The sequence below is a fragment of the Aphis gossypii genome, chromosome 1, assembly GCF_020184175.1.
Source record: "Aphis gossypii isolate Hap1 chromosome 1, ASM2018417v2, whole genome shotgun sequence".
Classification (NCBI taxonomy): Eukaryota; Metazoa; Arthropoda; class Insecta; order Hemiptera; family Aphididae; genus Aphis; species Aphis gossypii.
This window is the reverse complement of record NC_065530.1, coordinates 13,821,173-13,837,544: the sequence shown is the minus strand read 5'-3', so window position 1 is coordinate 13,837,544 and position 16,372 is coordinate 13,821,173. Positions and strand designations below refer to the sequence as shown.

General features: G+C 32.0%; 1 protein-coding gene across 1 annotated transcript; it reads right to left on the bottom strand.

Annotated features, from left to right (window-relative positions):
* Positions 1-11,855: 11,855 nt before the first annotated feature.
* On the bottom strand, positions 11,856-16,372 carry LOC114131038 (uncharacterized). The gene is made up of 5 exons (XM_050210727.1): positions 16,191-16,372; positions 14,619-15,664; positions 13,766-13,834; positions 12,572-12,661; positions 11,856-12,162 (listed from the first exon to the last, which is right to left on the bottom strand). Exons 2-5 carry the CDS (start codon positions 15,624-15,626, stop codon positions 12,097-12,099), a joined length of 1,233 nt encoding a protein of 410 aa, XP_050066684.1. The 5' UTR covers positions 15,627-15,664; positions 16,191-16,372; the 3' UTR covers positions 11,856-12,096.

Sequence of the window (16,372 nt, the reverse complement as noted above, 5' to 3'; positions counted from 1 at the left end):
AAACATTAATAAATGCATGCGTCCAAACCACCCATCATTTATATCTCCGGTATCAAATATTTCACATAATCTTAAATTAATATAAGTTAGTGTTATATTTGAAATCATGCTAATCTCATCTATTATAATTAATATCACATTTTCCATGGCTTGCCTAATTATTTTTAGAACATTATTTGATAATGGCCGATATGGTGGAGTATTTCCATGCTCTACTGGTAATTGTAATAACCTATGAACAGTCTGAACAGTCATACCTTGAATATTGAATGCAGAAATGCCAGTAGGTGCAGTTACAGCAACATCTTTTTTAATTTTAGTTTCTATGAAAGCTTTCACAGTTTTTATTAAATATGATTTCCCTGTTCCACCAACTCCAGACACAAAATGTCGCATTGGAGAATTATCGTGAGAAGTTAATTTACTTTTTACAAAGTTAAAGACCCTTTGTTGATCGGAATTCATGTTTGAGATTAATTTCTCGAGGTCTTCATTTGTACTTTTAATCCTTAATTCTTCCATAACTTCTTGAACTTCTGATATTTGAAACCTATCATCAACGCTATCATCAAAGTGTTGTTTTTTGTTCTTTTCTAATAAATCCTCAATAATCGTGTTCATATCATCTTTTGATTTTTCTTAGGTACTCTAATCGTTCATGATAGTGTAATGCAGATTCAATTTTTTCTCTACAACTAATAAAAGCCTCGAAATATGACTTATGACACCCAATAATCTCAACTTCTTGGCGCCAAGGTTGAAATAGCATTAATAAACAATGAAAATAGTTTTCTGGTTCTGATTGAATATTGTAAATTTTATGTTTTATAAGATAAGGTCGAGTTCTTTCTTTAATATAACCATAATTAGAATATTCATAATATTTTACATTTTTACTAACCGGTTTAGTTTTAACTATGTCATATAGTCGTACAAAGTCAAATAAACAAATTGATTCCATATCAGATGGCCGATTAGGGTAATGCGTGTCGACTATTGAAGGGTAAAATATATCAATCTCATCATTGCCTAGTTTTTCGATATCAGCTTTAGATTTTAATCTTCTGTTTCTAATCATATTTATATCTAACCATTTAATAGTAGTTGATGGATCTGTACCAAACAATGGTATGCCAAGTAGAGTGTCACTTGCCTCTAGAGAACCACATTCTCGATTATTAAGTGATCTAAGAGCCACATTCCATAATTTACTAGCAAGTGACTTAGTATTATTAATAACTTCAAACGATTGCGCTGAATTTGACTTTTCTGGTTTGGTTTGATATTTGGTTACGTATGAACTTAAAGCACATGATTTTTCACCAATAAATTGTAAATCCATGTTACCATTCCAAGCTAAAAGTATAGCAGGGTTATAATCATTAATATAAATTTCATTTTTAGAACGAGGTAAATCATATAATCTACTTTTCGATTTAAGACTCCTTCGGCCAGCAATTGACGTTGCCACATCTTTCATTATAAAATGATCGGTTTCAGTTCGGGGGAAACCAAATCTACAAGAACTAACAGTTTGGGTTCCTGTTTTTTTACTCCTCATACAATAACTATTATGTTTGTGCGTTTGGTACATTTCAATTCTTTCTGAAATAGTTGGGAAATCATGTTTATTTGGTTTGTGACAAGTAATTGTATTCGAAATAAATTTGACGACTTCATCGGTTGTGTTTTCACCTATAATAGGAGCCCCTTCAATCCACAAAAGTATATGAAAGTGTTGTAAGCCTCTCGTTTGATACTCTCTTCTCCAAGCGTAATGTGATACTTTTCCTAAAGGCGCGTCTTCGGAAGTTATAAAATCCAACATAGCTTTAAACTCATTATCTACAATACGTGAAGTTGACACAGGGTCTAAAGAAATTAAATTAGATGTAGATTTTCCATTTTCTACATCGCTATTCATTTCTCTCAAGTAAAAGTCTAGTCTTTGCCAATTATACTCACCGGGACTTAAAGTGAGGAAAAATGTTACTGGTCCATACCATGTTATCATTGTTTCTATATCAGATCTTGGATTCAACCAATATTGACTTGTATTTCTTAACTTTGCGAAAATAGTCGTAAGATTTCCTTCTAGTTCATTGTTATTAAGTAACTCCAAGCATTTAGAAGCCGTAAGTTTAGTTCTCATATTAATGGTATTTAATTTATGATAAATACCAGCTTTTAATGCTCGTAAATTAGATTCATGTAATAAAAAGAATAAATACTGAGAGTCTTTGCGAAATGACGAATTCATAGACATTAATTGAGATTTTACAAATTCTGAAGATGTTAATTTGATTTGTCTTTCGCTGTACTGACCATTCTTAGCGTATGGGAAAAGATGAGGAAAACATTTTAAATCTAACTGTAAGTCTTCAAAATTATTTATTGGATCATTTTCTATTCGGAGCATCTGATACAGTTCTGTATCTTTAGCATTTTTTCTTGGCTCATTTAAACAGTGTATTGTGAACTGCTGATAATATTCATCACTGGGAGATCTCTGGGAAAGCATAGCTTTATTGTGTGTTGATTTTTCAACACTATCATTATCAAAATCTTCGTCATCATCTATTTCTTCAATGACAACACCTTCATTTCCCATGTTGGTGATCAAATTTCGTAGACCATTGTAATCGGGTAAATTTATATCTTTGTATAGTAAATTATTTAATTTCAACCACGTTAGAGCATCATATATTTTTTTTACATTAACTAATGTCTCCCAAATTTTTTTTTGTCTTGTTGGCAAGCTGCGCACTAGAATAAACAAATCATTAGCCATTATGACTTCATTAGGGCTTGGTAATTTTTTTAGGGTCTGTTCCAGAGGAAGAGGCAAATGGAAACACTACCAATGGCTTTTGTTAACATCGAGTTGTTGGGTTGTTTTCGTCCTGATACCGTCCCCATACGCACAACAACTTGAAATGCTTTAGCTCTCTGAATCAATTGTCTTTCAAATTCATTAAGTGAAGAAATCACTTCTGGCGTTTTAGGAGTAAACAAATCATTTAAAATGCAAGTTGAGACTGGTATGTTGGAGCGAAATTTTTTCAAACACATATTACAGATAAATTCACATGGTAAATTATTGGAATTGACAAAGTTAAGAAGAATATCCCATTGGTTATTAATTATGGGTTTTCTTAAATTATTAATTTCAACTACATCTCTTCGAAAGCATAATTTGTGACATGACATGCATACATTAATAGGTTTATCTATTACTCGAATGTTAAACTTAATAAACGACTGGGAATGAGTAGCAATTATATTATTTTCATTGGTATACATAAAAGTACCTACATTGAAAACTGACCCTGTTAATTTTAGTCGATCCCTAATCTCTATCAATTTATTGAAATCTGAAGTATATATTGCATGATCAATGTGTGTAACTAAGTTTTGAGCTCTCTGCATTTTATACAATATGTTAGTTATACTTCTTATACTTGGGAAATGGGCACCTAGACTTTTTAGAAATAATAGATTTGATGTACATGTATAGTTGTAATGACATGCTAAATTATGACCAAGTTTCAAACTATTACGCGTTTCACTTATACACGTATCAATTTTTGAAATTTTGTTTTTGAAAACTTTTATTTTCGAGGATAAAATATCATTTATTATTTTTAATGCCCGATGAATAACATAATTATAGTTTAAATTACATACATCAACATTACACCGCCATGAAATATTAGAAGCTTTATGATTAATAGGCTCGAAAAGATTCATAATTTGACCAACTTCATTTATTTCTAAATTTATTTTATAATTGTTCGGCAACGGATTATAAACAGGGTCAGCAAAGAATGGTTCTGTATGTTTAGTATGTTGCGATGGTCCTAGTATTAAACACAAGAAACTGAAATCTATATCCTCGTTTTTAGGAATAAGAATATTATGTTTAATATTTTTATTTATAACTTTCTTTAAATATGAGAAAGAATTAATGTATAATTGTACGTTATTTTTTCTGGCCATCATGGAAAATTTGAGAATGTCGTCACATTGTATTCTTGCAATACCTAAAGGCAATTTTACAGTGTTCATAAGTCGATTTGTCCATTTTTCAATGTGTCCATGAAATGGAAACACTACCTTTGCCTTAACTTTTTTAGGTCGTCGAAACAGTAGTTTTTTAGGTGACTTTATTTTATCACAAGTTTTGTTAATAATAGGAAGTTTCTTTTTTTTATTCAATAAGTACATTTCTTTATTTTGAATTCTCTTTTTGTATATTTTAGTAGGCATATTTATAAATTACTATAAGTTTAAGCACAATGTTTTGCAACAATATATATAATTTGCAAGTCCAGTGTGTCGCACGCGAGGTACGAAAATAATTTAATACGGACTATTTTACAAGCAATGATTGCCAATTATAATGCGTAGTACGTAGTAATAGGTACTAAACGGTTTATAAATTATTGGTTGAGGTGCGAACACAGTTTAAAACGGAAATACGGAATATACCGGACAAGTCCAGCGTGATCCGTACGCGCAGTGCGAATACTGCGAACACTAATTACGAACTATATAATTACGTAACTTTATAGCTTGTATCTTTACGAACACTATTTACTTTAATGCGTAATTAATTAATTAACAATAACGACACGAAAATAAAAAGCATGTACAGACTAGACAATACGCTATGAGCAGCAATGCAAAGAACTTTATGTGCAAGTCTACTGCAGGCTGACGACGATAACGAAATGAAACGTAAAATATTAACATGAAGTAGTAATAATGAAATGCGACGTAGCCATAGATAATACACGTAATAGTGTGAGACCGTAGTGGGAGACCGGGAGGGGTGACCGGGAGTGGGGGAGCGTGAGTGGGGGCCGGTCGGCACGACAACGCGAGAAGCGGCCGCCGTGATTCCAGATTTCAATATAATTTTTCATTAAAAATGTTTCACGTTTCCTTTAATAACTTAACTTCTAACTGTACGATTTTTATGATTTTTACAAAAGGATCATCTGCATGATTTTCCTCGTGTTTTGCAATTTACTAGGTATAAATTGATTCAGTAGATAATTAATTATCTCATCTGACAAAAAACACCGAAATTTACACAGTTTTAATGGGAAACTCCTGCTTCGAGATAATATACACTGTCGTGCCGCCGCTTTTATTTTTTTTACTTAGCTCGCGCCACGACTGTGGCGCTGGATAGTCCGTGCTCTTGTCGCATGCGAGTATTAGTCGTATGATTTCAAGAATCGGCCCCCTGGCGTTCCCGCTATTTTTCGGTAATATTGAAATATATTCTGCCGTTATGTCGCCGTGTCGCAACGATGCGTTATGAATTATTATGATGGACGATCTACGCCGGTCGTCATTTATATTTCTAGTGTACTATAAAAATATGCCTTATGACGTATACAACTGCCATACAGTAAATAAATAGATAATAAACGTAGGTAACGGTATAGATAACCGTTTCGATATGGCCATACGAACGATTTGTTTACGTTACAAAACCTGCTCGGATTTAAATATTTTGCAATCTTTTTTTTATATTTTATAATTTGTGACCTCAAAATACTAATAATTATATCATATATTTTTTTATCTATAGTTTATTAAAACCGTTTTCGCACTAAATAGATTATTTTAAAATTAATAACATTATAATGACGATCGAATGGTTATGCAATATGCTTTAAGCAATTGTGAGAATGAGCAATGTATTTTATGATGATTGAAAATAAGAATTAAGAATTACTTATCTTTAATATTAAAGATTTGGATCGGTAAAGTACCTATTTGTAAATAATAGCTTCTAATCTTATAATACCACGTAACTTTCATTTTGATATAGATTTATACGGCAATAGAACACGTGATTTTTTAATAAAAGACACACTATTAAGAAATTCGGTGTACACATATTATGTATATTGTATATATCCCATAAGAAGGATATTTATCACTTATTATATTATAAATTTAAATTAATCGCCTATGGAAAAAACGAAGATATAGGATATATTTTCAGTAGACGAAGAAAAAGGCGATTTATGTTTTAATATGGCCTGAATATCCCAAAATGTAAGTTCTTTTATAATTATTGTAAGCCAAACTTTAGAAAATCTCGTAGATTAAATTTTCAACTTTTAGCTACTTACACTCAATTTTTTTTTTTTTTTTTTGAAAAAATAATTGACTTTATTTGAAAAATTACAATCTATACATTTTGTACAATAAGTAATATTAATAATATTTACACAGTTGACAATGAAATCGCATGAGGAGGAAATCACACATTTGTGACACCTCTTAGAATTATAAGTTTTAACTTACGTTTTCAAATCACGGCACCATTTCCTCTTGAGGCGTCTGGTTGGGTTACCTGGAAGTGTTAGTGAAGCTAACTCATTGATTAGTTGGTTAGGAATGTCTTTAAGTTTAGCGTGGAAGCGTTTGTAGTAGGTAGCAGCTGTATTGTCGATGGAAGGTAGTTTGAGGTCGAAGTTTAGGGTCTCGTTGGAAACGAACCAGGGTGCACCAGTGATTAACCGAAGAGTGATGTTTTGAAAAGCTTGTATAGTTCTCTTGTTCGAGTTCTTGGCGGAACCCAAAATTACTATACCGTATGTCCATATTGGTTGAAGAAGAGTTTTATAGAGAATGATTTTTATGGGTAAGGTAAGGTTCGAACTAAGCAATGGCCTTAGCAGGTGAAGTCTAGAGTTCAGTTTCTTACGCTTGTCTTTAAGATGGGAGGACCAGGTAAGGCGTCTGTCAAAGATAAGACCAAGATACTTTACTTCTGTTGAGTGAGGAATGATGATGTTGTTGATTGTTACAGCTGGACAGTTTAGAGTTCTGAGTGAGAAAGTCACAAAAGAGGACTTGGATTCATTGATTTTGATTTTCCAGTTGGTGAACCACTGTGAGAGAGAATTTAAGTGAGTTTGTAGTTGATGAGATGCAGTGGTATGGTCAGAAGAGACTGATAATAGGGCAGTATCATCAGCATATGTTCCAACCAAAGTATTTTCAGATGTAGGCAGGTCCGACGTATATATGGTGTATAAGAAAGGAGCAATATCGCTGCCTTGAGGGACACCAGCAAATATGGGATATTGTTTTGAGTGTTGTAAGTTATGGCGAACATTAAAAGAGCGATTGGCAAGATAAGATTTAAGTATTAGGTATAAAGGGGCTGGAAAAATATTTCAATTTTTTATAAATTTTAACTACAAAATAATTTGCAAATATTCATGATTTTGACGAATTATTGTCAATATTTGAACTTCAGATGCATAAAAAAATTGTACATATGTATTATTATCATTTTTGAATCACTATATAAGACTAACTCACGAAGAACTTTGTATTACATTTTCTGATTTTCAAGTATTTTGACTTAGCTAAAAAAATTTTATCGATATTTATAAAAATAAAATAAACCTAACGAATATTTAAAATACCTATAAATAGCATTAAAATAAGTAAAATATTTTTAAAATTAAATCATGTTAAAAAATGACAAATCTAAAAAACTGGTAAAATTTTCAAGTATCTATGACTTATAACCACGGTAGATAATCTACCGTGATATCCACATATGATTTCTCTCTCTATGCGCGGTCCATATAGTTAATAGGTTTATGGTTTAATGGCGTTTAATTCGATTTTTCCCAATGATAACTTACTGACAACTCGACCTTAATTAATCTTAAATATAAATACGAGTTTTCAAGTTTTTTTGGGCACCTAAAAGTTTATTAGTTCTTTATATATATTTATTAAAAGAAAATGAATAATAAGCATTAATTTAGTCAGCATATTTTATTAACATTCATTATAAATTATAAAATTAATATATATTATTAGTCAATCATACACAGAAAATAAGCCATACCAGTGTAACGTGTGTGGCAAATCTATAAGCGCAACTAGAAGGGGGGCTTTGGGGGCTAAGCCCTTCAAAACTACTCGTAGCCCCACCAAAAAAAAATATTTTGCCTTTGGTTTAGTTTTGAAGTGGGGTTATAAACAAGAATAGCCCCCCTAAAATTTAGTGTTAGTTGCGCCACTGGCCAAATCGTCCACTCAAAACATTTATATAACAGGATACCGTTGAACTCACACAGAAGAAAGACCAAAAGACCAATTTGTGGCAAATTGTTCGCTTTTACTATATAATTAAGCTTTATAGTAATAATCTGACAGTTCATCAGCGAATAAACTATATGAACGTCATGTGATAGAAGCCTTGATACGTATGCTGTATGCAATCAGAAGTTTGTCATTTACCAACAATAAACATCTTACTGGACACTGTAAAACTGTTGTATGTACAAATGAAATAAGCCGTATCAGTGAAACCTGTGAAATGAGTCGTTCACACAAAACTCCTATCTGACTTAGTGGTATAGCTGTTGTGTGTTTTTTGATTTTTCTTGTAGTATTTTATTAATAACGTATATTATGACCGTTATTTCATTGTCCAAAACGAAAACACTTCATAGATTTTTGTTACCTGTTAAAATTATTAAAAATATATTTATATGTTGTGTGTATGATACTCGTACCTACATTATAATTTATAACTATATTCTAACTCCAACAATCAAACAGTTTTAACTTTCAACTTTTTTCAAAAAATGTTTGATAGTTCTTTAAAAACATGTTGAATGAAGTATTTTTTATAATAATTATAATTTGTCGCATGACGGAAATAAAGTAGAGAGTTAGCTATACTTAGCCCAGTCTTTATCATTTAAAGTCCATATAAAATTATACGGGATGACTTAAAAATACAAGTGCTCTTTGAAATTATTTACGTTCAGTAGAATATAATACCATATTTTTATTCCAAAATTGTTATTGTTCCAAAAGACAAATTTTAAATGCTACTACCATATTATATTTAATAAAAGTATATATTTATATGTTGATAAAAAAAATAAACTACTTAAACACTCGATAGTTTTACATCTACGCAGTAAGCTAACTGAACAATGAAGTTTAAACTAATTAACCATACCTGTTTAATAAAAGTGAAGTTGGATATTTTTTAAATTGTTTATTTTGATTGAATAATCTGTACAATTTTTTGGAATAAGTTTTAGGAGTAATTTAAGCTAAGTATTTTAAGATAAAAACCCGTTCATCACAATCATTACGGAAAATATAATTGAAAAATTTTAATACAAAACTTATGATTATGCTATTACAATATAAATTAAGTTTAAATTTATTGTTATGTATTTGAAATGTTTGAATACAACTAAATATTTTTAACTTAAATAAAAATACATATTTTATTTGAATGATTTTCATGTGATTTTCAATTTTCATTATCATGTGTTTTCAATGACATCGGATATCTACTAATCATTTTGAGAACAAAGCAGAAAGCTAACATTATTTACATGACGTAAGTATACCGATTAACCAAATTTTATATTACAGGGGCGGCCAAACAGTCGATCGCGGAAAATTTCAAAGTCGATCATGTTAGAATTTTTTTTAGAGCCACGCGCCCTATATATTTCTTAATAATTATAGTTATTCAATAATAAAAAAAAATTTTCTGTGGAAGTCGATCCTGGTGAAGTATATTTTTAGTAGATCGTGACCAAAAAAAGTTTTGCCATCCCTGTTATATGATACACATAAAATAAAATAAATTATAAAAAAACATGACCTCTTCGTATTATAAAAAACATATTTCATCGATTAAGACTTTGCACCCGAATCAACTTTCGGGTTACGGATTTCGAATGTGGATATATTATGTATATATGTTTAAATACAAATTTAACAAAAGTGTAGGTGTTATTTATTATTCAAATTTAAAAATAAATAATTATTCAGGTTTCGGATTAATCGGAATATTTAAGTTTTTGTTTATCTCGTATAATACGATTGAAAACAGAATTTTTAGCTCTACGATTAAGTACCTATATAATAAAACCATACAACATTTTTTCAAACGTTGCTATATTTAATCATTTTTGTTTAAACTATTGAATACAATGTTCGATAATTGTCTAAATTGCATTCAAAATGTATAATAAAACTTTGATGACCGGAAAGTGGCTTAAATCATTTTATGATTTTTAATTTATATAATTATTGTTAAAAAAATTATAAAAGATAATAATGTGAATGACAGTGTAGTTAATAAAATTATAATGAAATGTAAAAAAAAACTACTGTTTGTATAAAACAAAACTATGAATTATTATATTTATTGTACGTACAACGGTCACGCTTCGGACTATATAGGTGCTGGTCGCTACTCGCTTCTCGAGTAATCAAAATCAAATTTGCTTACAAACGCTAGCAAACACGTGACTATCCCTTTGTGGCACTATAATATTACAGGCAATTGGAAAACAACAATTATTATGCTTAGGCAATTTCAGAATGTGGTACACTGCAGTGGCACTTGATGCGATTGCATTATTATATGCCGACAATATAATAGATTTAAAATAAACCGTCTGCACTAGATTGAAAATACTAACAAAACCATGACAAAAATCTCTACCTATTACTAAATAATATTTCTCATAAATAAAAATAAAATTAGTCTTGATTGATCAAATTTCTTTTTTCCTTTGACTTAAAGTGTAAGCAGTACTTACAGTGCTTACATGCACACTACACCCCTAATTATATAAATTTATAATTATTCTACTACCTATAGGCACAACTGCACAAGTCACAACGACGTGCGACGTTTAAAAATTAAACTATATGCGACCAGGGTAACAAATTACCCGTGAAAATATATATTTTAAGTCTAAAAAGTAAATTTAATCCCCAAAATTATAGAAAACAAACTTATGTAAATATGAATTCTTTCGATAAAACCTAGCTGTACCATGTCTAGGATCTAGACGTACAGTAGGTATATCGCCGCCGAAAAAAAACAAATTTCTTCATCCGTCTTCATTTATGTTATTGAACTAAAAGTATTTAGATATTGTGTAAAAATAATTTGAATGGAATGAATAACGGGAGTAAATGTAACATACCAAAATCTGTTCATAGACTTTTCCGTGTTTAATTGTTTGTTTGTTTTTGTTTTTTTGTTCTTTGAAATTATAAGAATAATATTGTCGATCAGTCGATCATCTTCGAAGATGTGGACGATTGGAATTTGCCACAGATGATATTCGCTATAAATATTATATGATGTAACCATAGACGATGGATTATTATAATATTAGACTCAGTATAAGGTATACCACAAAATAAATTACTGAGACTAACTTATTACTGATTACTTAGACTTTGATAAATCAATTACCTAACCTGTGAAGTGTTGTCTGGCGTATAGTATAGGAAAAATAGGTAGGTACATTACTACACTGTTCTGTTTTCGATAATCATATTATACATTTTAGATCATAGCAATTTCATCACCAAGAGATGTGAATAATATTATATGTGATTAGCACAAATCAAAACAAGTTATACCCTATCACAAACATCGAAACGCCCGGTACTCGCCCACTATAATAGAATGCCCACTGCAGGTGGCACAATTTTGAGTACGAAGTAACATTCATAACATTCATAACATTACATTGACTGAACAGCAAAGCGGTTATCTGCTCAAAGGCTTATTATTATTATTTTTATTATTAAAAAGAAAAGATAAGAATACAGGGTATATACTACTTACACATAATAAGCTTATTAAAGTTAAACGTGGCAGTAGAGAAGATGGTGAAATTAACAATATTAAATCATTCAAAGATTTTCATATAACTTATTAATTTATTATATATTTAAGCAAATTCCTAGAAAAGTAAGAGCATTATAGTAAATTAAATTTTGTTGAAAACAATACAGCCATAATAGATAAAACAATGTTCTATAATATGATTATATTATTACATCACTGCATTAGATTAGACACACGTTTGAAGATAATTTTATACTCTTCGGTAGAGGAAATAAATCAAAAATATAAAAAAAAAAAAATATAACATTTTATAAAGTTGGTTAAATAATTAAATATATAATAACTAGATATGAACTATATACTTTGTTGTCATGTGTATTTTGTGTGTATTAAATATGTATCTTGATTTAAATTCATTCATTTTTCCCTGAATGATATTGTACTAAAATAACAAGACATGTAGCACCAGCAGCAATAGCCTGTAGAACAAATAATTAATTTTTTTATGAAATTGTAATTTGTAATCATATATTAAATAGTATAATCTGTTAGTACATAATATATTCAATCAATATTTATTTTTAGTTCCTAAATATATTAATATTTTGTTTACCAACTTATGACAATAAATTAAAAACTTCTTGTTTTAAAATTATAAATTTAAGTTCCAGAAATATTGTACAGTCATGGGCGCCCATTGGGAGGGGCAAGATGGGGCACTTGCCCCCCCCTGGACAAAAAATATTTAAAACTTGTAGCTCAATAAATATTATCATAATATTATTATTATCTTTATTACCTTACATTTGAGAATGTTTTTATTTTGACCCCCCCTAAAATGATTTTTATGGGCGCCCATGTGTACAGTTTTTAGGACAAGTCACTTACCGATTTTATTACTTGTGTGTTCAACGTGAATAAATCGTACGCATTAAATTCTGTTGATGAGCTACAAATTTGATTCATGAATAACTGTAACTAAAAATAAAAATTGAAATACGAAAATGTGAGTATGTGTTTTAAATATTTTTATAAACCTATAAGAATAATTTACGCGACATCTTATATACTATAAATTTCAAGTACTTTAACTAATTAAAAAAAAATCTTGGCATTTATCATACAAATAAAACTAAAAGTTGTATATTTCAAATGTCTATCAATAATTCAAAATATTTTTAAAATTTAATCACTTATAGAAATCGATCATATAAATATTTGATGAATATTTCAACAATCTATAGTTATTCATTTTTTAATTAGAATATATATTAAAACTCGGTAAGGAAAATAGTTATTTTACAGATAAATATAAAATATCTGCATAAAACTTTGAACTTCAAATGCACTTAACATATAACTGATAGAAATTTAATATATATATAGGTTCAAAAAGTTATAAAGAACATTTTATTTAATAAATATTCAAATCATTGGTTCAAACAAAAAGTTTTCATGTGTTTCTAATTAGGTACATAATAATTTCAAATTTGTAACTTTCGGAATTTTGTCAAAATTCTAAATTTAAATGCTTATAAAAAGTGTATTAAATTTCAAGCGTTTCTATGGTTAAATAGAATATAGTTATTTCTTAGTTAGTTTTATCAATGTTTATAAAAAAAAAAATTCTTATATCTATAAAATAAATAGCTTAAAAAGTGACAATATTTATTTTTAACATTTTTTTAAATCATACAATGTATAAAAAATTACCATACAAACATTTGATGACAATTTCAAGCATCCACGGATATTCCTTTTCGAATTACATAAAAAAAAAAATTTAGTCGAAAACTGGTTTTGCATAAGAACTCCCGTTTTTATTGATTATTTGTTTCTATTTTCATCTTTGACCTCTTTATGTACAAATATTTAACGTATACGCAAAAAGAAAAAGAAATATCATTCTAAAATCGTTACGCTCTACTCAGAATCTAAAATCTAAAATATACAAATCGTAGTCGAGTGAATTCTAATTTTTTTTTTTTTATTCTTCTTTATTATTTAAATTCATATATTATGACATCGCTCCTACACGCGCGTTGTTTATTATAGCGCTTATAGTCATAATATTATTATTACCTCTTCTTTGGTACTACTATCCATAATTCCGTTATTGGTGTCCGAGATAAGTGATTTCGCTTCGAGTGCCTGCACAGTGCACATCATTATAATAATATAATAAATTATTATTAAGGCGCGTACTGAGATTTATGTGATATCGCACACATCACGTTATACCTACGTCCGTATCGTATAACCAGTCACGTGTACATTATAATATTGCAGGGGTGGCCAGCGATAAGAGACTCGCGAGCCATCAAATATACATATTAATAAATACGGAAGAGCCAAAATGTAAAAAAAAAAAAAGGTCATGTTGTTATATAATATGTAATACATAAAATCATATTAAAAATGTTACGATAAGTCGCGAGCCCAAAATTCTATGACACGAGCCGCATGCACGTACATTTCCCCAACCCCACCCATTTCAAATTTTCCAAATTTTTCTACGCCAATGTTTAGCACGTGATTTGCATGAATTCGCACGACCGTTCCCGAAATTTGTACGGCACCGGTTCGCCCGGAAAACTCGATTTTCCATGGGCGGGGCGGGGGAAACTTAGGAAAAAGTTGTTTTTTCGAGTAGGTGGGGCTGGAGAAACGTTTCCCCCGCCCCGCCCATGGAAAATCGAGTTTTCCGGGCGAACCGGTGCCGTACAAATTTCGGGAACGGTCGTGCGAATTCATGCAAATCACGTGCTAAACATTGGCGTAGAAAAATTTGGAAAATTTGAAATGGGTGGGGTTGGGGAAACGTACATGCCGCATGCGGCTCGCGAGACGCGGTTTGGCCACCCCTGTAATATTGCGTGTAAATCGAAAAAGATTTAAGTACACATAATATTATAATGTTTGTTGTGCGTTTTACCTGTTTCGTCGTAAAGTGCGCCGTCAAAATGATCATCAACAGTCTCAGCGTGTACTGCAGTAGCCAACAGTAGACCAACAGTTCCGACCGATAGTCGTAGAACATCTCGTAGTATACGTTGAACAGGGCCATGAGCCACAGACAGAACACGGACAGTCCCATGTGCACGCCGAACAGGCTGTTGAGCGCGTCTATCGACTGGCGGACGAGCCAGTGTTTGATCCTCAGCAGTTCGACCGCGTTGGCCATCGGTCGACAACTCGGCGGCCGCGCCCGGCAAAAGTCTCTGTCGTAAATGACGGCGGACGGCGGCGGCGGCCGTTGCGAATGCCCCGCGGCCGGGCGTCCGCGACGGTGCGAACCGCGGCACCGCGACGCGGACGACGGGGCCGGGCACTGCATGAACGGGTACACGGAGCGGTTGACGTTTTCGTCCTTGAGCCGCTTCAGGTCGTCGTTGACGCCGCGAAACTTGGTGTACACCTTGAAACACTGCACGACGAACTGCGTCTCGACGCAACACATGCTCAGGTTCTGGACGCACGTGAACACGTGGTAGACGACGAACGACGCGTCCGAGTCGGGCTCGTGCCTGCACAGGTAGTACACGCTGACGGCGTTGGCGGGCACGATGACGGCCAGGCACGCGGCCACCACGGTCAGCGTGAACGCGCCGTGCCGCCGGAGCTCGGCGGCCGACGGCGGCGAGTACGCCTCGAACGCCCGGATGGTGGCCCGGTACCGGGACACGTTGGGCTCGCACTCGTACGCGACGGCGATCCGGGACAGGAACGCGGTGGACGACAACACCCGGTCGTACACGGCCGTCAGCGTCGACGAGAACGTGACGCACCAGTGGTCCAGTTTGCATACGACGTACGACGCGTTCGCCAAGTTGTACACGCACGTGGCCATCAGCAGGGCCGAGTAGGCGTGTTGGAACCTGTTGTGCGACATGTCGACGGTGAACACGCCGCACAGCGCCCAAAATATTCGGATTAGCCACATCTCGCCGCGAGAAACGCACACGGCACGGTGGTGTGCACCTGTACAGGCATTCGATGTGATATAAGTGATTTGGAATAATTATATTACCTATATTATTATTATTAGGGCTGCAGTGAATTTAATGCACTGAAAATGCGAAAAATGCAATACAAAATGCACTTAAAATGCCTGCAAAAACGCAACGCGATGAAGTGCCGAAAATTATATAGTATAAAATGCACTTGTTTTTAATTTTATTTTTATGTTTGTATTGATATTATAGGATATTATTATACATTAGTATAATATCACATTTTACGTGTATTAAAATTGGGTTTATTTAGTACAGAAAAAAAAATAAAAATGTTGATTGAGTTTGAATTTTCACGTGAAACATTTTTTAAAATTTCTAAAATTGTGTAAACAAAAAAAAAAGTTTTCAATGATGTTAATTGGCGGAATTTAATTGAAAATACCGGAAATGAACTAAAAAAAGAAAATATAACCTAAAAAATGCAAAAATAAGCAAAATAAAAATTTCATAAATGGATTTGTTGTTACATATAATTCAAATTATATACTTACAAAGCAATGTTTCACAATCACCAAAAAAAATAAAAAAAAAATACACTTTCGAACAAATTCACAGCCCTGATTAAATACATTATAGTTCTAACGTTTAGATGCGCCTGCTGGCTCGAGCTCAAAGGCTATACCTACCTATATTAAACATTTATTCTATTAAGTTGTATTATAATTAAATGTCC

Coding starts and splice junctions, on each gene's coding strand:
- LOC114131038 (XM_050210727.1), bottom strand. CDS start 15,626: ATGTGGCTAATCCGAATATTTTGGGCGCTGTGCGGCGTGTTCACCGTC. Junction 13,835..14,618: donor CGCACTTTACGACGAAACAG/GTAAAACGCACA, acceptor TGCACTGTGCAG/GCACTCGAAGCGAAATCACT. Junction 12,163..12,571: donor ACACACAAGTAATAAAATCG/GTAAGTGACTTG, acceptor TTTGTTCTACAG/GCTATTGCTGCTGGTGCTAC.